Source organism: Lepisma saccharinum, chromosome 4, assembly GCF_977018435.1.
Source record: "Lepisma saccharinum chromosome 4, izLepSacc3.1, whole genome shotgun sequence".
Classification (NCBI taxonomy): domain Eukaryota; kingdom Metazoa; phylum Arthropoda; class Insecta; order Zygentoma; family Lepismatidae; genus Lepisma; species Lepisma saccharinum.
In genome coordinates, this window is record NC_139232.1 from 79,795,673 (window position 1) to 79,817,921 (window position 22,249).

At 39.6% G+C, this 22,249-nt stretch overlaps 1 protein-coding gene across 1 annotated transcript in view; it reads right to left on the reverse strand.

Moving 5' to 3' along the window:
- LOC145986623 (putative fatty acyl-CoA reductase CG5065) overlaps nucleotides 1-22,249 on the reverse strand; it is a 140,951-nt gene that overhangs the window by 32,386 nt on the left and 86,316 nt on the right. Inside the window, exon 3 of the mRNA XM_083120854.1 lies at nucleotides 2,232-2,480. Within this exon, the coding sequence (XP_082976980.1) occupies nucleotides 2,232-2,480 (249 nt within the window). The remainder of the gene's footprint in view (nucleotides 1-2,231; nucleotides 2,481-22,249) is intronic.

The window sequence follows — 22,249 nt, forward strand, 5'->3', positions numbered from 1 at the left end:
AATATTGGATTCTATAAAAGTCATTTACGTTTTCTGTAGAACGCAAAAGTGAGGAATTTTTTGTATTCCTTTATGTTGGCACGTCCTAGGAATGTGACAGAGCCGATGCCAGATTATAATTATATCCGTCCAAAGAAAACTATCGGAAGTGGTATCAGAATGGGTAACATTCAAAAGTTTAAACAGATTCCGATATTCAATTTCTTACTTTCAAAATTTTGATCACAGAGGGGGCATACTGATATAGCGTTAGACAGCTTATTACAGTACTGTGTTGTACTGTTCTTCTGTGAGAGGAAAATTTAGCAAATGTGATTTTGAAGTTCTGTTTTCTCGTACTAATTTCATATCTCATAACTTGACTGCTTCTCATAAATGTGTGAAAACTATTTATGCACCAGTTTAAGTTTCTAAAGGATTATAATACATAGTATAACTTTCTACAGAATATTTACTTTTGTATTTTTTACATGTTGCACTTATGTATATAATTAAATAATCCGTATCAGTTCAGAAAAATATCGGCGAGTACATTATCTATCTAATACAATTTAATTTAATCATGTCATTATAATAACAACAGCAACATAATGTACTATTTAAGGGCATTTATTAAAAGCTGCTCTCTATATTTATTAAGAACAACTATTGTTTAAATTAAGTTCTCACACCGAAAATTTTTCAGGAATATAGGCGTCGAGTTTGGGTCATAGCTAGGGGCTCGGAAGTTGAGGAAAAATCATTTTTTTCCCTAGTGTCCGAAGACGAGGCCCAACATAATATATGTTCATTTTGGGTCATTGTAGGCCAGAAAAAGGTGGGCTTTATTTGTCCTTTTTTGCCTTTTTCAGCGTATTTTGGCTTATTGGTCCTTTTTTAGCCTTTTTTTAGGTCTTAACGGCTTCTTTTTGCAACTTCACCTTCTTTCGACTACATTTTTACTGCCCTCAATTCGAATCATCAGATCATCAGTTCATCACCTCTTAAACACCCTTTCTGTAGTAAAGAAATAAAAATAAATAAATATATTTGAACCATCCCTGAAACGAGGGGAAAACATTTTTGGACGACTGAAGCAGGTACGGTACAAGGTCCTTTAACCGTAACTTGTGTGTAAGGTCGGGCTGTAAGTGGCAACTTTCTCTTGTTTTGAAGCTTTTAGCACGGTGTATACGACCAGACAGCACGCCCCTGCAAAGATCTCAAGTCAGATAAGGAGGTGCCACGCATATTCATTAAATATGTAATTAAAACTGAAGTTATCAATTAATTTGGATCACATTTATACGTCATTTTTTCCGTTTTTAGGTCCTTTTTTGACATTTTTAGGTCTTTTTATAGGTCTTTTTTTTTTTTTGGCAATTTACAGGTCTTCAACTTCCGAGGCCTAGTCATAACACTTTCTGCGCCCACCCCCAAAGACCCTTAAGGAGGGCAGAATACCGTTTCGCCACCCTCTTCCAATTTTCACTCCCAGTTAAGAATTGTTATTTAAAATGGATAAAGAGAAATACAGCATAAAGAACATGGGTATGCTTTCTGTAAATCATATTGTATACATATATATGAGGATGGAACTAATTTTTAAATTTAGAATCTGCGCAAGATAAGTCTAAAGGGGGAGTGTTCCTATCCCCCCCCTATCCCGAGAACTGATACCTAACCCTTTGCCTTACGTCGTGTAGTCCCGTTTCGCCTAATTGCTTGTCAGCACAATAACATGTGATGTATATCCTTGCCGCCATTTTAGGCGAAACGGGATATCCCCTTTCGCAAAATTCCATTTCGATTAAACTGTTTGAAAGGGAAATACGTATTTCATAAGAGGCAAATTTAACGGTCTCTCAACACGGAGATACATTCTTTGTTTTGTCGTGTTCATTCATCCTTAATTAGCGCTTAAGGTTAGGTTAGGCTAGGTTAATAATATCTAACCTATCCGAACCTTACCTTATTTAGCGCTTAGCATACGACTAAGGTTATTGGCTGTTATATTACTGACTTTTTTGGCTCATGTGACTGACACACCTGACTATTTGGCTCATGTGACTGTTCGTAATTAGCATCGGCGTTTACGTTGTTTACAATCAACATTTACCTTAGAAACGGTTTAGGCGAAATGGGATTAGGCAAAAGGGGATATCCCATTTCACCTAAATTGACGGACAGCTGTCAGATCTGATTGACGAGTGCTGAAAACCATTAGGCGAAATGGGATGGGATCGGCTTACCTCGATTTTCTGCATCTTCTTGCAGAGTTCCACAAGGGTCTTTGTGCCGAGGATGTTCATGGCGACGGACAGCTTGAGGGCCTCGTCGAATTTCACGGTGGCCGCCGAGTGGAAGACCACGGAGACGGTTTCCACGAGGATCTTCTGGTCGGAGGGGCTGATGCCCAGGTGGGGCGACGTGATGTCTCCGCATATCGGCACGAGCTTGTTAAGTCCTTCCGGTTGCTTGCTTCGGATGCTGTCAAAAATCTGAAAGGAGAAGAAAAAACGTATGAACAATAACCAATTAATTAATAAGAAATAAAAATCCACAACTGAACTATTTGGCTTTTATCCTCGCAGTCGAAAGTATTACTTATCACCATTGGAGTACGCAGGAGTAGCTGAAGGGGGATACAGCCCCTCCCGAAATTTTGAGAAAAGAAAATTTTCAAAATAACCCCCGATTACCATTTATAACTTTGTGCAAATTTTAAGACGAAGGTTAAAAATAGTAATTACGAAATATTTTATACTGTATCCCCCCCACCCAAGAACACACCTTTACAAATCTCCCTTCGAGAAAAATCCTGCATACGCCAGTGCTTGTCACTAAAGGGTAGATTCATACGGAATAAAAAATTTAAAATTAAATATGTAATACATAATAATTACTAAAAGCACTACAGGGTGTCTGATAAGTCACTCTCTATTTTTAAAATGATTTTAACTTCTTTCTTTGCTAACCGATTCTGTTGCCACTGGTATAATTATACATTCAATTCATTGAGGTTTTGTTTGAAATGACGAAAGATGGCCGACATCGAGGACAGTTAACAATGTTACCATCCTCAATGTTAATTTCACAAGGAGTTCACAGAAATCCTTTTGTGGAGGGTCACGTGAAAGTGACCTCTCACATTATGCAACTGCAACAGTTCTCGAAAGATATATCTTTTAAGCCATAGAAGTCAACCAGCATTTGTTTTCTGACGAATGTGGCAGATGGATGAAATTTACTGAAAAAATTCTGTCATGGCAAGTTATACAGCTGAGGATGAGGCAGTATTTCATGTCGAGGGTTTTGTTAATAAGTACAACTGTCAATATTAGGTAGGTGACAATCTTCACATTTGTACTGAGAAGGCACAAGAACCTCCGAAAATAACAATGTAGTGAAGTATCACATCTTCCACAATTGTTGTGCCTGTTCTATTATGAAAGTGTGTCGAAAATGTTGGGGTTCATGCGGATTTTTAAATTTTGACGTACAAAATCCAAAGGAGCAGATTATAAAGGGCGATTCATAAAGATCGCCGGATTTGAAAAGGACGCCATATTTATTTTTTTTGGTTGGCAGCATTGTTTGTGCGATTGTTGTTATCAGTTATCATTGAGGTTTTGTGTTGAGAAGCATTTCAGTTGTTCTACTGTTTGTGTGTGTTGTTAACGCCATGGAAAGGTACAGTAAGGAACAGCGAGTTTTGATTGTCAAAACGCACTACAACAATAATGGTGAAAGTTTCGCGGTGACTGTTCGGAAACTCCGTACAATACTTGGTCATCTTTGTGCACCGAACGAATCAACTGTTCGTAGGTTGATCAAGAAATTTGAAGAAACTCGATCAACACAAGACATCGAAGTCGCCGGAGTGAAGCAAACGTTGCTGTTGTGCGTGATTCTGTTGCTGTGAATCCTGCAAAATCGTATCGCCGTCGTGCTGAAGAACTGCATATGGCGCCAACAACAATGCAAAGAATCTTGACGAAAGATCTGCACTTGCACGCGTACAAAGTGCAGTTAACGCAGGAACTGAAACCAGCGGATCATGGAAAACGACGGGAATTTGTTGACTGGATCCTTGAAAGGAAACGAGAGAACGAGGGTTTCGCAAAGCGCATCATTTTCAGCGATGAAGCTCATTTTCATTTAAACGGGTTCGTAAATAAGCAGAATTGCGAATTTGGGGATCTGAGAACCCAAGAGTGATTCAGGAAAAGGAAATTCATCCTCAGAGAGTTAAGGTTTGGTGTGGGGGTTTGATCGGGCCATACTTTTTTGAAGACGAAGAAGGAAATGCTCTGATAGTGAATGGAATTCGTTACCGTGCAATGCTAAATGATTTTCTTTGGCCTCGTTTGGATCAAGTGAACATCGAAAATGTATGGTTCCAACAAGACGGCGCAACTTGCCACACTTCAGAAGAAACAATCGATCTGCTGCGTGAGAAGTTCCCGGACAGAATAATCTCGTTGCGAGGAGACCAAACCTTCCCACCTCGATCTTGTGACTTGACACCATGTGACTTTTTCTTGTGGGGTTACTCCAAGTCACAAGTTTACCAGAACAAACCCCGAAATTTGTTGGAACTTAAGCAAGAAATTCGACGTGTTCTCAACACACTTGATGGGAAAATGTGTGATCGGCTCATGGTGAATTTCATGGACCGAGTGATTGCGTGTAGGGCTAGTAGGGGAGTCATATGCCCGATATTGTTTTCCATGTTTAAACCTTAATATCTCCTGTTTTTTTTGTTGTTTTTTTTTACAAAAATAAATTTCGTTTATAGCAACTTCAAATCCGGCGTTCTTTATGGATCACCCTTATAACAACACTAGTTGGAACAGAATTGGTTAGCAAATTAAGAAATTATCATTATTTAAAGATGGAGGTGACTTATCAGACACTCTGTATAATAGTAGAATAAGATATAAACTATTTCTGAGTCGAAATTTTTCCATGCAGTCTTTCTTCCGAACTTTCAATAATTATCCGTACTTTTGCTGTAATTTTCTTTAGGTTGGCAGTACTGCTTTCTGCTCGCTCATGTCAATAGAGTGTACATTTGTTGTTGCTTTAGCGCATATTTGACCTTCATCACCCATTTTCTTAACTTGTTGTTACAGGGTAAACAAAACATGGCTGCGCCACTTTCAGTTTGCACAAAAGAACAACAGCGAACAGTGTTTTTATATTGTGTGCTCTGAAGGTGTAACAGGAGCCGAAATCTACCGAAGGCTTGCATCAAAATATTGGGAATGTGCTATACCACGATGAAGTGTGTTCGAATGGTTTGAGAAGTTCAAAAACAAGGACACCAATTTACATCCGCTACTGGCGATAATACTGACCAAATCCATGCCATGATTCTGACAAACCGACAAGTGACAATCGATGTGAAATGGTAAGTCCCATATTGTTATGCAAGTCTTCAGTGGATTTCGACGGTTTCCTCGGTTTGCTTTCTCTTTTCTAACTTTCTCTTTCCTCGCATCTTAATATCTTTCTTTTTCATACCTTCTTTCTTACACTGTGTTTGTATCTAATTTTCCTATCTACTCTTCCTTTTATATATTCTCTTACTCTATTTCTACATCTTTTTCTCTATCTTATTTTCTGTCTTTCCTTGCTCTGTTTCTTCATAGCTATCAATTTCAGTATATTTCTTTCTATATCTTTCTTTCACGTCTTTATTACTCTATTATCCTAATTTAAAATACAGCGTGTCCACAATGAGACTCCAACATTTTGAAAGTCTATAACTTTTTCATTTCAGATTGTACAGCTGTGATTCCGGAAGAAGCAGAAGCAGAAACTCAAAAAGTTTATGTGGTAACGTTTTAGTGCGCGGAATAGCCGTAGTGGCGCTGCAACAATCTATTTTTTGAAAATGGAGATTCCAAACGAGCGTGCACAGGTTGTGTAGTGGTATGCAGAAACGAAATCAGTAAGACAAGCAGTGAAGAACTTTGTGAACTGTCGACCGTTTCATACCAAGTTCTCTCGCTGCTTGTCTTACTGACTTCTGTGGACTCCTTTCGAATGGTCTCCGCACATTTTCTACAACCTGTTCCTGGATTCTGGGTTTACCACCACCGTAAACAAACAATCAAACAATCGATTGTTGCAGCGCCACTACGGCTATTCCGCGCACTAAAACGTTACCACATAAACTTTTTGAGTTTCTGCTTCTGCTTCTTCCGGAATCACAGCTGTACAATCTGAAATGAAAAAGTTATAGATTTTCAAAATGTTGGAGTCTCATTGTGGACACGCTGTATAACTCTGAATGTTATTCAACCAGCGGTGACACTCCTGTCTGTACACCATTAACTGAAACTTTTCCCCTTGATTGTAGGTGAAAAAATACCCTAATACGACAGTTGTGTCTGTCCATCTCTCTGCACGAAACAACTACCTCCACCTCAGAACTGAAATTACAAAATTTGGCGTACTAAGAGATCAACCCCATAGCAGCTGTTCGCAAAATAAATTAACTCGATGAACTCGTCTGTCTGGAGGTGAGTACAAAAATCGACTATTGTTTGAGTTTGTTTTTTAAGTCCACTTTATACACAGACAGGCTAATCGGGAATGAGCATACAGTTTAAAGTCGGATCCTCCATCGAACCTTGGACCCCTTGATTACAAGGCCACCACGTTACCACTACGCCATCTGGGAGCAACAGTCGATAAAAAAGTGACCTGTAGATATATCTGGAATTAACAAATTTGAAGATCTAAAATTTTCTCAAGTTAGGACCTAGCAGGTGGTAGTTGAACGCGACATAAATTACTTCAATAGCCTTGTCTATTTATCTATGGGGGTTAAACAATTGAAAGTCATGAAACGGTACGTTTCAATATTCTCTACATCAATCAAGCTATAAATATTAAATTTGGCGACATTAAAGAGCTGTGATATCAATTTCATCGGTGTGTCTATCAGTTTGTTTATTCGAGGCAACAATCACGCCAGGGGTCCCGGGTTCGAATCCTGGCTTGGGCATGGACGTTTGTGATGTCTATTCATCAATTTCATCATATCATCACTCATCCCCATCTTCGCAAATTAGCCAACAGTGGCACAAGAAGCGAAGTAAAATAAATCAAATCAAATCAAATCGAGGCAACAATCGAAACCAATCGATACATAGCTACTGATTTATCAGAAATTACTAAATATGAAAACATAACATTCCGTACACAGAAACATGTACCTAATACTGACATAATCGGGTATAAAGGCCTCTATCTGAGTCAGCTAATCAATCGCATATTATGGCCTGTTGTGCGTACAAAACCCTCAACATCGTCATTTCAATATTTGATGTGATCAGATAATTCGAAGTTTTCACGATAGAGGTCAGTTTTATGACTAATATGTGACGTAAGCAAGCAGTGCCAGTAAGAGATCGGATTCGACTCCATGCACAGGGTGCCATTGATGCACCACGTGACTATGAAAATATGCTAAGTACACCAAACCTATACCTACATAGTTCCATGCATATTTGTTTTACAATTATAATGACGCCTAGTTCTAAAAATATCTACATGGTTAGGTTAGGAAGGCCAGGGGTAACGGTTCCGATTGTTTTATGATTTTTTTCAAATTCTCCTAGCTGCAAGACAAATTATCGTAGAATTTTGGCAATCATTGTCACACGAAATTTGAACCTTCCTTAAAATCCATTAATGCATAAAGTTTACAAACCGCTTTCATGAATTTTTTTTCATGGTTTTGGCATCAGTACAATTCAAATAAGACACAATATACGATACATTTTTATTTTTACAATGTATGTAAGAGATACAGTGCGTCCGATAAATCGGACACTGTGCACTACGATCACTTCCGTGTGTGCAATAAATCGGACACTGTGCACAATGACCACTTTTATGTTTTGTCTATAAATAGCTGTCCCAAGGAAAAAGTATTGCTGTGGAAAATATGTAACCAAAAGAAAATAAAACGCTTAAGATCAGTCATGTGCAGTGGCGGATATTGGGTTCCAAAATGGGTGGGGGACAAGGTGCCAATGCCAAATGTAGGAGGCAAAGACAGTATATATTTCCCATTGTAGAGAAGATCTATCATAGTGCGGGTGCAAAAGTGACGAAAAATGGGGATGATAACTGCCCCCCTAATCGCTGCCACTGGTCATGTATATGTTTGCATACATACATAAATACATACACATATTTCGAAGAAACAATACAAAAGGAAACGTTTGGAATAGAAATCAACTAATTACACAAAATTATTATTATTATAGTACAGAACACAATCGTCCGTTATCAGTTTGTATCTGTGTACAACTGGAAATCTACCATGTAACCACTACTAGAGCTTTTTTGCCCAGTTCTTGAACCCAAAACGGATCAGCTTTCCTCTAATGAACTGTTTTGCGTAGTGCCTCCCGTAGTACGGAATCATACTCTCGTCGATGGAAAGCCTTTCGTCCACACCCCCATGCTGTTTGAAAGATGAGGAAAGTTTCTCCAAATATGACCGTATCTTGTACAGATGGTAGGACTCATCTATTTGTGTATTGTCATTCAAATGAATATTATGCAGAATAGTCTCAAACCGACCACAAGGAATGCTTTCAGAAAGTATCGAAGGAGTATCTTTTTCTTTTGACCAAAACATACATTTGTTTGAATATTTTGTATAACCTGACAACAAGAGACCACCAAGAACAACAAGAAGTTCTTCTTTCGTCAAATCAAGATCAATATTTTTGTGCAAAGCATACAATTTGGATTGATTTGTTATAAGATTTAGCATGTCCTCATCAAAAAATAAATTACAAGAGTCTAATGGTGATTCACAGTTTCGTGCTTCTTCAGATGGTTCAATAGGGCAGCACTCAGTTTGTAATTAGAATGAAGGTACACTTTTCTTCCACAAGGGTCTAGATTTAGTCTGAAGACGTATTCTTTTTTTGAAGCACCAGTGTTATGTGTAGTGGTAGATGTAGACGCTACATTACTGGATGAACCTTCACAATCAACACAACTTCGTATCTTAGTTTGCACCTCACAAACGCTAAATTAGCGTATTTTGCCAAAAATTGTTTAGATTGGTCTCATCATCAGATTTATCACTGTCTTCGTCTGTATCCTTGCCATCCACTGGTGGTGTAACCTAAATGAGTTGTTCCTCCTCCTCCTCCACATCTTCATCCTCCAAAGTAGTCAAAATTTGATCACACACACACACGCAGGCACATATACACACACATACACACATTAATGCACAAACATGCACACATTCACACTAATGCATAAACACGCACACATTCACACACTAATGCATAAACACGCACACATACACGCATATATGCATACACATGCAGACACACACACACTAATGCGCACACACTTAAACACTCACACATATATGCACACATACACACACTAATGCACAAACACACACACACAGACACATACATACACATATATACATTGACAAGGTCTAAATATCAAAGGTATCGAAAATTTTACAGAAAATGGAAAATATGCATAAAGTGCTCAATGTGCATAGAGTCCGATATATCGGGCACTATATTTTCTCTCGCAATAGCAGCTCAGGGATGAAACTAATGCACAAATTATTGTTACATATCTGATTACTAATGTTTCTTACGCATATTTGTCAAAACACATCTCGGATAAATATCAACTACTACATATGAATTGAAATTAGCTTTCCCGTTACGCAGACACGCAGTACAGCTCTCTCTCCATGTTTCACTCCCTTACAATTTGGCGAGAAATTTACAATGTTTCCAAGCTCGTGGGGTAACATATGCATCACAGAGGTGCCAAAGAACTAGATTTGATAAATATAACCAATTAAAGTAAAACAGTGTTACAGAAAATGCAAATATGTCAACGTCCGATTAATCGGACACCATGCATTAATGGGAGTAATGAGCATTCGAAAAAAGTTATTTATGTTGAAAAAACAACTTAAAAGTGACCTTACGCAGGCATGGCCGCTTCCCATGGGCAAAGTATTCACCGTTGACAAGCGACAGTATGGTTCAGAGACTAATTTACAGATAAACATGGTTTCGTACAGCAATTCAAAACAACTACACATAATTAATTCACATCCAACGATTAGCCCCTCACTTTTTTTGCCCCTGTCTACCAAGAAAAAATAAACTGTCCTTGCCCCCCTTCCTCCTCCACAGTTTTGGAACCCAATTGCCGCTACTGATTTCCAATGTATTGGCAATTTATTCTGTAAATACATGTAGAGGCAACATAATTAACCAATAAAATGTGTGGGAGTGTTAATTACAAGAAATTTGCTAGAGAACGAAGTTGGATAGTTCAATTACATAGGAAATAATGCATGTTTTCCATAATTACTTGAAACTTTGGTTGGCTTGACACTACTTACTTTATTGAAAACATAATATTGTTTAATAACGGTGGCAAAATTCCTCTACATTAAATTTCTAAGTGAGAGTATTTAGGAGGGCAACTGCCCCCTCTTACCCGCCCCCCAGTGCGCACGCCTATGGTATCGTGGTGATGAATGAATGTAGACGTAAATCGCAACCTTATTAGAATGCATTTAGGGACTTTATTTTAATGCTACGAGAACCAAAGCTCACCTGCCTAACCTAACCACGAAAGCATATATTGAACAAAATGTTAAGTAATCGTTAAACTCCACAGTATGTGTTAACAGGCGTAAATCGAAATCGAAGCGTGTAAAAATTGCATTCGAAGCACGATGAAATCGAAATAAAATGAAAGGAACTTGAGCCGGGCCAGGTTTAAGGTTCTTAGGAAACAAATTTTGTGACGTGTCGACTAATCGTGTTCGCGTAGACTCCTGAGTCCTGAGAGATCATGAGACTTCGGTGTGCATTTGGTTCCTGCTTACCATCGGCGAAAATCCTCGCCTTTCTACAGTGCGATTAACCTTGAGGTCATCATAGAGGCACCATGGATTATCGGGGTAAGTACAATACTTTTTTTTTTAGTTATTTCACCTGTGAACATTAGATTCATTTGATAAATGCTCACATTTTTTTTAACATCCAGTCTTCCATGGTGCTAAAGAAGCTATAACCTTATGAGCTATTCCACGAAAAGTGGTTCTACTCCGTGTAAATAACAAAATGAATTAATATGGAAATTATTATTGTTTTTATTTGCATTAAGGTTTAGATGTTTCTTAATGCATATACGTAATTTAAACACCAATAAAAGTTACTATAGCATCTGCAGCCTATGTGCTTCACAGACAAATGAAGTCAAAATTTGCTACCTTTTTAAAGTGTCACACACCTAACGCACTTTTGTTAATACTTTTCATGCATTCAGCCTTTGCCATCACACTCAAGTTTTCTTCATTTGTTAGTAGACACCATAGAGTACTTCATAATTCTATGAAATCAGTTTATTATGAATATTTTAAGCCAATCTTGTGTCTAGAACGTTAAATTTTGTGTGTAAAATGTCACACACGTAACGCTGGAATGTCGCTAATTGTATTTCTTTTTTGCTAATTAGAAGCGCGATGTAAAATTATTTTTCAGTAAACTCTAAGGACACTTGACCGACTGTACCCCACAAATTATGCCGAATTCTTATTAGTTGATAGATTTCGATGGTTTAGGCAATATAGAATGTGTTTCAGCGCGCGGAACTACAAATAACAGTGATATTTGATCCCAAAGTATGCCCGTAAGTAAAAAACCTATCTCGGAATGCTTTCACTAGATATAAAACTCTTTTCTGTACAGATATTCTCGTGTGATTTCTAGATAAAGTGCACGAATACTTAGTTTCGTACTGGCTGAAAAACCACATGAAGGAATTTCATTGACAGACGCACTTTGGCAAACGTTAGTCAATGAAATACTGGATGTTTTCGTGATGTCATTATCTAGGAACAAAATAATCCAACAATATACTGTGCAGTGTCGAAACTTCACTACATTTCATTTTGGAGATAAAAGAGGGTCTAGTTCACTCGGAAGAAAATCAAATTTATTCGACCAAATCTCATTTCATTGAACTGTTATGAAACTCTAAATTCCGAACTTTTCTGGAAAAGATAACGTTTCTTGAAATTCAGATAAACCTATGTCCAATTCGAGTTAATGTTAAGAAAACTGCAAGAGACATCATCAAAACTCAAAACAAATTGTTCTTCGGCATGCTTTTTATATTTCTGATACTAAGTAGAGCAGATATACTAGGGTGAATCAAAAAGGAAGTTACACCCGACCCGTGTTCCTGTACTAAGAGAGGTAAAATAATCAAGCTTGGTGGCAACACTGTCTGGAATGTTTTCTTCACACTGTAACGGTCGGATTGACCATTACTGGTTTTGGTATATTGTAATAATTAATTGCTGGCCAGCTACAAGGTGTAGGGTTAAGAAATATGTTTCCAGGAGTGTACTTTTATGTTATTATTGCATGTAAGTGTATATGTTTATTGGATTGTGCTTTGCTGGATGTTAGATTCCCCTGTTTTTTACCTCCTCGGTTGGGGGAGCTAGCTGTCTTACAAAAGACCGTTGTAGTGGAATTTTCCAACGCTACGGGGTCCACGTCCACGGACGTTTACCCCGACTATAAAAAGAGCCAGTGGGCTTTAGCGAAACAACAGTGTTTCCCCATTGATCGACGAAAGAGGAACGTCTCCTCAAGTTTAGTCCACTTTTGGTGGCTAGACTGGATATAACAATGTAGCATCTGGTTATGCCAGCCCCTGTTGCTGTCCCAAGTCCCCTTTTAGAAAAGCTTTGAATATGTGGATATTTCCGTATTTGATTAATTGATGCCCAAAAGAAGGAGTGAAGGCGTAAGGAAACGCATTTGTAACGGAATATCATTTAAGCTGAGGATAGGCCCACCGAGCTAGTTATGCTAACTCGGTGGTAAGGGAAGTGCCGATGGTTATGCCATAGGTGCGCAATTATATTGATTTAGAGATTTGGTAATTTTGGTCTATGCAAGACACTCATGGAAACGCTCTGTAAAATATGTATATATATAACTACGTATAATAAACCCATATATCCTACGAGAATGTTATAATTTCAAGAACTACGGTACTGTCCATTTAACCAGTTGTATATTCACTTGCTGTACATGTGTAAACGAACCAGGGACATACAAATATAAATTGTTATGTGAACCCCCCCCCCCCCTTTTGTAATTCCGGCACAAATATAATCTGCTCGCTTGGCACCCAGGGTGAGGTGAAAGGAGAGATTGAGGGATGAAAGTAGGAAGTAATCCAGAGGGCCGGATAGAAACAAGGGATAAGGGGGGCCGACCACTTTCACATATGGGGGCTCTATTGTCCAGGATATATCTTGTTGTATAAATTGTCGTCAGGTCTATAAGTTTGAAAGATAGACGGACTGACGGACGGATAGTTTTTTTTAAAATTTTTACAACGAAGATCGTACAGAAGTGAATGTTATTACGTAGTGGAAAAAGTAAAGTAGAAAAAATGGCAGTACAAATAGATAGAGATTTGCTTGGACAGCTATTGGGTAATCAGGATATAAGCGATAAATCTCAGGAGGAAATTATTAGGGAATTAAATAATCTTGCTTTATCGCGCACTGAACAGCAGAGTGCTAAGGAAGAGGAGAAAAAAGTTCAGAAAATTCTCGAGAAGTCGAATTTACCGATTCCAGTCTTCACAGGGAGCGATGACAAGATTTCGCCGCATGATTATTTGCAGGAGTTGCGGAATTATAAAGATGTCATGGGCATTTCGGAGAAGTCATTGTTTGACAAGATTCTTCCGTTTTCGCTAAGGAGGGCTGCAGGGGATTGGTTTAGATTTTCACGCCCGTTTGAAGATTTCAAGAGCTTTGAAAATGCTTTTTTAGAAGAATATTATTCTGTAGATTATAAGAATGAGATCGACAGATTGATTCTGAATCGCTTCCAAATGAGCGAAGAATCTCTTGTATTGTTTATTCGTCGAATGAGAAAACTGTTTTCTATGAGGCAAAAAGAGACAGAGGAATGTGAAGTTATCGAGCATATTCTATCTCATGCACACCCTAGTTTCCGAAGGCATTTGTATGGAATGCAATTTCAGACTTTGAAGGAATTGGAATCTGAAGCAGCCATTGTTCAGAGGAGGTTGTATTCAGAAAGGCTTTATTATTCACCACTCGCCGGTGAGACGGAATTATCTTTTTCTGAAGTTTGCAACACTGAAGAGGACACCTCGCGAAGAACAGGAGTAAAACATTTGGCTTTGTCCGCGAGGGCAAGCGAAGGGGGAACCGAGAGTGACCAGCTACCGTTATGCTCTCTCAATTCAGGTTTAGGAAAAAGGATCAAGGGCTGTGAAACAACCGCGTTTCTAAGAAGGGGCATTGGCGGTGATGCGACCGTAGGGCAAAAGAGACCCTCTTTTGATGCAACTTTTGGGCAAGCGGGGGCCAATAAAAATTCTGCAAAGTTAATTTGTTGGGGCTGCCGTAGTGAGGGCCATAAACTTCAAGAATGTCAACAGGCCAATAAAGGGAACCAACCCGCTGGAAAGGGAGGTCAGCAGCGTCTCCAAATAAACATTCTGTCGCCCGCCGGGAGAAAACGCAGAAACAAAGGCCGTTTTTTGAATGGAGAAGGCTGTTTTCAGCAAGACCTCGAACCTCTCATTCAATGTAAGATTAACAACAAACGCTTTGTATTATTTGCAGATACGGGAGCTTCAGCTTCTACGCTAAGTTTGGAGACAGCCAAGTTGTTAGAGAGGGATGGAAATAAATTCATGAAGACGAGAAAATGAAACAGTTCGTTAGCTGTGGGTAGCGTTACATCAGTTGGGGAGATGTATGCTACTGTTTGTATTAATGACATGAAATTTAAGCATAAATTTATCATCCTTGAGAACTGTTTCCGTGACATAATCGTTGGAAGGGATTTTTTGAAGCAGAGTGGGATAATTTTGCACATTGAGCAGAACGGATGGTCGTTCAAGGATAGCGACGTGATTTACACGTTCTCGAAGCGTGCATGTAAACGAGAATTTGCTGTTACAGTTATGCAGAGAAATAACGTGGTACAGGAAAGGAATAACTCGTCAGATCCCTCGAGCCTGGATGGATGCAACACACATGCACAAGAGAATAGCGGGAAGTCTACGAATGAGGATACGGGCCAATTAGTGGATTCCTAAGGACTCGAAGTTCAGAAGACTGCAAACGCTGGTGCATTATGCTCTCTGAAAATCTCGAAAGAGGTAAAGAGAAAACGGAGGAAGGGAATAAAAAGGGAATGCAAATTTCCTCGAAAAAATTCCATTTCTACGGACAAGAAGAACCATGCATTATCATTTTTGCCTTTTGCTTTAGAGGACAATGAAAATGATGAATTACTGGTTTCTGAGAGGCTACAAGAAACTTCATCGATTGTTTCAGAGAAAATGAGAGACAGTTTGTTATCTCATATAATGAAACAACTGAAGGGGAAGCATTTCTCTGGAAGTAGGAAGTATAAGGAGAAAGTTGCTAAGTTGGCCAATCAGTCGTTTTTGGATGAGGAGGGAGTTTTGTGCAGGAGGATAGACTGCAAGCAAGATTCTAAGGGAACAGCCAAAATATGGGTCCCGTTGAGTTTGAAATCTCAAATATTGACGTCACATCACGATTCTGAATTTGCAGGACACAATGGGAAGCGGAAAACTTTGTCGAAAATCAAGGAGAAATATTCGTGGCTTGGAATGACACGAGATATCGCTCGCTACGTCAGAAGTTGCGTTTCCTGTACTGTTTCCAGCAAAAGGAAGACAGAAGAAGTGAGACTAAAATACAAGAAAACGAGCCCAGCCTTACAGATGTTCCCGGATGAAGAGAACGAGATCAAACGTAAGCCATGTAAATTTCGCATTGGAGACAAGGTGTGGCTGAAAGAGCACACTATATCTGGCAGATTGCGTGGCGTTAATGGTGAACTTGAAACGGAACACTCAGGTCCATGTTTAATGTCTGGAAGGATTAAAGAAGATACTTTCAGAGCAAAGAATGGGAAGGATTGTCCGATTGTGGAATGTGAACCAGGCCAGTTGTCCAGCCATAAACCACCAGCTTTTGCTGCGAGGTGGAGGGACAGAAAACAGCAAAGGGGAGCCACGCGACAACTCCTAATGAGGGTTAGGAAGACTACCGTCTGGCCGCCTAGACAGCAATCCCAGCTGTCATAATAGCCGACCGCCGATCTTCTTTTATTTGTTTTTTTTTTTTTAATTTTAGTTTTCATTTGTATATAACTTACCCCATTTTCTTCATTTTCACAACACTGTTTATTTATTTGCGTGTCTCCAAGTTGTAAACAGAAAGACACATTGCGAATTTAGGTTCGAGAGTCGAACCAGGACTCGGTTGAGAGTCGAACCAAGGACTCGGTTGAGAGTCGAACCAAGGGCTCGGTTGAGAGTCGAACCAGGACTCTGTCAGGAGTCGAAGCCAAGGACTCGGTCAGGAGTCGAAGCCAAGGACTCGGTCAGGAGTCGAAGCCAAGGACTCGGTCAGGAGTCGAAGCCAAGGACTCGGTCAAGAGTCGAAGCCAAGGACTCGGTCAGGAGTCGAAGCCAGGGATTCTTTGAAGAGTCGAAGCCAGGGACTCAGTCGGGAGTCGAACCAGGAACCAGGGACTCGGTGGAGAGTCGAACCAGGAACCAGGGAAACTAACTTCAAGAAATATGCTGTCAGGAAGACTTCATCCTAGAGAGGATACTTCAGTGGCGGACTTCACAAGGAAGAGGAAGCTTGGCGAATCTGCGAACGTTGTGGACAATGTGATAAAGTGAATGAACTAGTGACTATTTCATTTTTCAGATACTCTGAGAACAGTTGAATACTTTAGTGGGTATTGTGTAATTGTGTTGGATGATTTTGTAAATATGGTGATCTTGTTTTGAGTGTATTGTTTTTTCTTGTTCCTCTTGAAGGGGGGAACTATGTAACGGTCGGATTGACCATTACTGGTTTTGGTATATTGTAATAATTAATTGCTGGCCAGCTACAAGGTGTAGGGTTAAGAAATATGTTTCCAGGAGTGTACTTTTATGTTATTATTGCATGTAAGTGTATATGTTTATTGGATTGTGCTTTGCTGGATGTTAGATTCCCCTGTTTTTTACCTCCTCGGTTGGGGGAGCTAGCTGTCTTACAAAAGACCGTTGTAGTGGAATTTTCCAACGCTACGGGGTCCACGTCCACGGACGTTTACCCCGACTATAAAAAGAGCCAGTGGGCTTTAGCGAAACAACAGTGTTTCCCCATTGATCGACGAAAGAGGAACGTCTCCTCAAGTTTAGTCCACTTTTGGTGGCTAGACTGGATATAACAATGTAGCATCTGGTTATGCCAGCCCCTGTTGCTGTCCCAAGTCCCCTTTTAGAAAAGCTTTGAATATGTGGATATTTCCGTATTTGATTAATTGATGCCCAAAAGAAGGAGTGAAGGCGTAAGGAAACGCATTTGTAACGGAATATCATTTAAGCTGAGGATAGGCCCACCGAGCTAGTTATGCTAACTCGGTGGTAAGGGAAGTGCCGATGGTTATGCCATAGGTGCGCAATTATATTGATTTAGAGATTTGGTAATTTTGGTCTATGCAAGACACTCATGGAAACGCTCTGTAAAATATGTATATATATAACTACGTATAATAAACCCATATATCCTACGAGAATGTTATAATTTCAAGAACTACGGTACTGTCCATTTAACCAGTTGTATATTCACTTGCTGTACATGTGTAAACGAACCAGGGACATACAAATATAAATTGTTATGTGAACCCCCCCCCCCCCTTTTGTAATTCCGGCACAAATATAATCTGCTCGCTTGGCACCCAGGGTGAGGTGAAAGGAGAGATTGAGGGATGAAAGTAGGAAGTAATCCAGAGGGCCGGATAGAAACAAGGGATAAGGGGGGCCGACGACTTTCACAACACACCAAAAGCAGCCGTGCTTCAGCTGGTTTAGTATGCGAGTAGTCACAGTGTGCGTATGGCGCGTCGTATTAAGGTGTCGTCCAACATTGAGTTGCGCTCCGTCGTCCGAATTTTGTGGCACAAAGGCATAATCGGAGTGAAATCCATCGCAAAATTGTCGAGGTGCTTGGTAAGAATGCGATGATATGCCCCATGATCGCAAAATGATGCCAGATGTTCGAGCAGGGAAGATCGAACGTGAAAGACGAACCGCGTGTCGGGCAGCCTGCAACTGTGAACACTATCGACAACGCGGAGCGTGTTCACGTGATAACCGCCGCGTGAAAATTAAAGAGATTGCAAGTGAACTGAACATATCCTATGGTAGTGCGTCTATGCTGATTCGTGATCAGATGGGTTATCGTAAACTGTGCTCTCGCTGGGTGCCGCGCTTGTTAACCGACGGGCACAAAAATCAACGTTTTGATGCTGCGTTGTCATTTCTTCGGCGTTATTCCATGGATGGTCTGAAGTTTCTGAGCAAAATCATCACAGGAGATGAGTCCTGGGTGCACCAATACACTCCCGAGACAAAGAGGGCATCCATGGAATGGAGATACAAGGATTCGCCACCACCAAGAAGAGCCAAAACCTGTCCAACGGTTCGAAAGGTCATGCTGACGATCTTCTTCGATTCCGAAGACGTTGTTTGCAGTGAGTTTGTGCCCCGAGGAACAACAATCAATGCCTCAACATACTGTGAGACTTTAAAGAAGCTGAGAAAAGCCATTAAAGATCGAAAGCCCGGAAGATTGAGTGATGGGGTTGTTCTTCTTCACGACAACGCTACTCCCCATACAGCTGGTGTCACACAGGATTTACTGCGGAAGTGTGGTCTCACCCTCACCGATTTGGCACCCTGTGACTACAACCTTTTCGGTCCTCTCAAGCAAGACCTAGGGGGTCAGCGTTTCGCGTCAGATGAGGAAGTGCAGGAGGCAGTCTCAAAGTGGTTTAAATAAATTGGACGGAATTTTTACACACAAGGAATCCAAAAACTGGTCACACGAAAAGTGCTTGGAACACCTTGGTGACTCTGTCGAAAAAAGTTAAATGTTCATGCGTTCTCGTCCAATATTTTTTTTCTTTCTAATGTGTTTTGTTTGTTTTTTGATTCACCCACATATTATTAACGTTCTGAAGAATAAGCCGAATTCTTGATTCTACACATAATGAAAATATGGAAATGTCTTTCGCTTTCACAAATTGATTATTTTGATAAGCAATATCAAGACATAGTACTGAGGATACGTACGTACGGTACATTGAATTTTAAAAATATCGGTTGGGCGAGCTGACTACAATTCACGATATCCGTCTGTTTAAATTTTAAAAAGGGAAGAAAATTCCAGAAGACTCGTGTCCAATGTATTTTACATTATTTTATCTATATGTAAATATTTTAATATTAACTAATGTTAATTGTAAGACAGTGGGTCATTTCATTAGTCGTTAATCTCGTCACTGTAATAACCAGAGACAAAAGAAAAAGGGAAATACAATACCTTGCTACCGAAGATAAAGTGTTTCGTTTCGTGAAAATTTCCATTTCAAACCCTGGATTTCTTACTAGCCAAGACTACATTTCGCGGCACGGCACGAAATTATATTAGACGCACGCAGCAGTACTGCCGAATGCTACCGTATAATAGTCTCAGATTTTATGCCAATTTTCTTTTTGCAAGAAAATGGGGTGGTGCGACCATTATGTGAAGCTGTTTTTTTTTTAAAAAAAAAGAAATGTGCCGGTTTTACCGATACTTGAAAATCGTTTATTACTAAACTTTCGTGTAAGAATAAGATGCACGTAATACTCGTAAATATTACGTTAAAATTCAATAGTCCAAATCGACGCACATAATTTCTATGTGACAGTTTAGCAAACATTTTTCCGGTCTAAAAGAAAAGTTGACACATTAGTTGATATTGATTTCTGCATTAAAGCCGAAATAAGTACACTTGAGAAAATATACCAAGGTGTTGTCCAGTACAGGCTTATAATATTAAATCTGTGTCTGAAGATTGGTTTCGTTTCGCGATGAAATACTGTTTTTGGACTGAAAAAAACACGGTGTAACGATTATGTGGTGAAATGAGGTATTCTGTCCCACTGTACTTGCTGTTAATTCTATGATAAGAACTTTCTTGTTTTCCAACAAAACTGTATTCCGTTTCTTTACTCCAAGGTTAGAGTGCCTCTGCTTGGCACTTGGCCAGCTTGTTTGGAAAGCATGATTCATTGCAGAAAACTCCCCCACAATTTATCGGAAGTCAAAGAGTCTGCAGCACATCCTCACAGTCCAAACAGGTCTGCTAGGCAAACGACATAACCTACCTCAACGCAACTCTCACTTTCATCTATAAGGTTGTTCGCCTCAAACGAACTTCAACTTCGCTTCACCCTCAGGGAATCAAAGTGTAAGACACAAGAATTGCGGAGCTAATCAGTCACGACGACTTAATGCTAAATCAAATGTGCGAGTTATTGGCAATAACTCAAGAGTTTATTTTCGAGTAAGTTTCGTCGTGGCTGAATTCTTATTAGTAATCTATTACATGCATGATCCATGACCAGTGTTTCTGCTCAAAGATCAGGAGTCCAGAAAATGGTTAATATAAGTCATGGGCTTGAATGATAAAAAAAAAAGTATCCTACTACCCATCCCGACCCAATCCATGCAACAATCTCTTGCATATCTATCAAAGTTACAATACGTGGGGGAGTGGAGTTGTGAAAAACCGGCAAATTTACGTCATTAGTTACAAATAAATATTTACTTTTTAATGAACCATAATGTAAATAGAATTATTGTACTTATTAATTACATCAAGTGAATGGCATAGTAAACCCACTACTTGTCATTGTGAATACCTAAAAACAGAGATTTAAATTAGATTAATACAATCACTGATCTTTCCTATACTAGACTACTGCGACGTAACTTATAGACCAAATCTATCCGTTCGAAACAAAACCAAAATTCAGAAAGTCCAAAACTCATGTTTCCGTTTCGTGTACCGCATAAGAAAATATGATCATCATATCCTCCCAACCTTAAACGCAAACAAAATGTTAAACATGGTCCGACGCCGAAAATTACATCTGTGTTGCAAAAAAAGTAAAAGTAAAGTTCTCCCCTGTGCTTAGCACCACGCCATGAAGGCGTATAGGGGGTGTGGGGGTAACGCCCCACACTTTCTTGATCCGGTCGTGAGTGGAGGTGATGTGATCAGCATCACGCCCCTGACCACATTTACCCCCCAGGGTTTCTCCCAGGTACCCATGTTATTCGACGCTGGGTGTGCGCCGGGGCCGCTTCCACCGTTAGAAAAGTTCCCGGATTTGAACCGGCCGGGGATCGAACCCGGGACCTTGAGCATGATAGTCAGACGCGTTACCATCTGTGTTGCTTTACTCATAATCTTTTAAAAACAAAAATACCTGAAAATCTGTTCAGAATTTAAAATTCAGAAGGGAAATACTTGATTATTGAACAAGGGGAAAATAAAAACTTGAGCTTCCAAAGCACACACTAGTGCTTTTAGAATCATCATCATTCACATATTCAGCTGCAAGAGCGTGGAATGAACTTCCTCCTTCCATGACGTCCCTCACTAACCGCAACAACTTCAAAGACAAACTCAAAAATCTATTGTTAAATGAACAATATCTGTGTTCCAGCATCTCACGAATAATAGCTCTCACTTCTGAACCAACTTCCTAAAACAAGTATTTTCTTTTTTCATTTTGCTTATTTACTTTCTCCCTTACATGTTGCCAACCCTAGATTATATTTTGTTCCTTGTCGAGCATTAAATATAATATACTAGCTGATTGCCCGGCGTTGGCCGTGTATTTATTTATCCCAATCTTCTATTAGACAGGAATATAATGAATTCTAACTATAGTGCAAAATGAACTTGGAACTGAACGGCATTGGGAGTGTCACTATTCATCTCAGCGGCCCCGAAAACTATGGATTCCACAATAATATCGGTCGTGTTTCGCACAAGTGTTTCGGATCCCACTTTAAACTGTAGGTCTAGTCCCGATTACCATTTCTGTGCATAAAGTGCACTTAAAACGACAAATTAACCAAGCAAGTGGAGTACCATTAGTGGTAAGCTGCGTCTACTCCAGTAGCCAGTCTTGAGCCAGCCCTAGCTTGATCAGGATGGTTCCAAGCAGGGTAGTCAAAGGTCCAGTAATTTTAAATAAATTCAATTCCGGTCCAGGAGAGAAA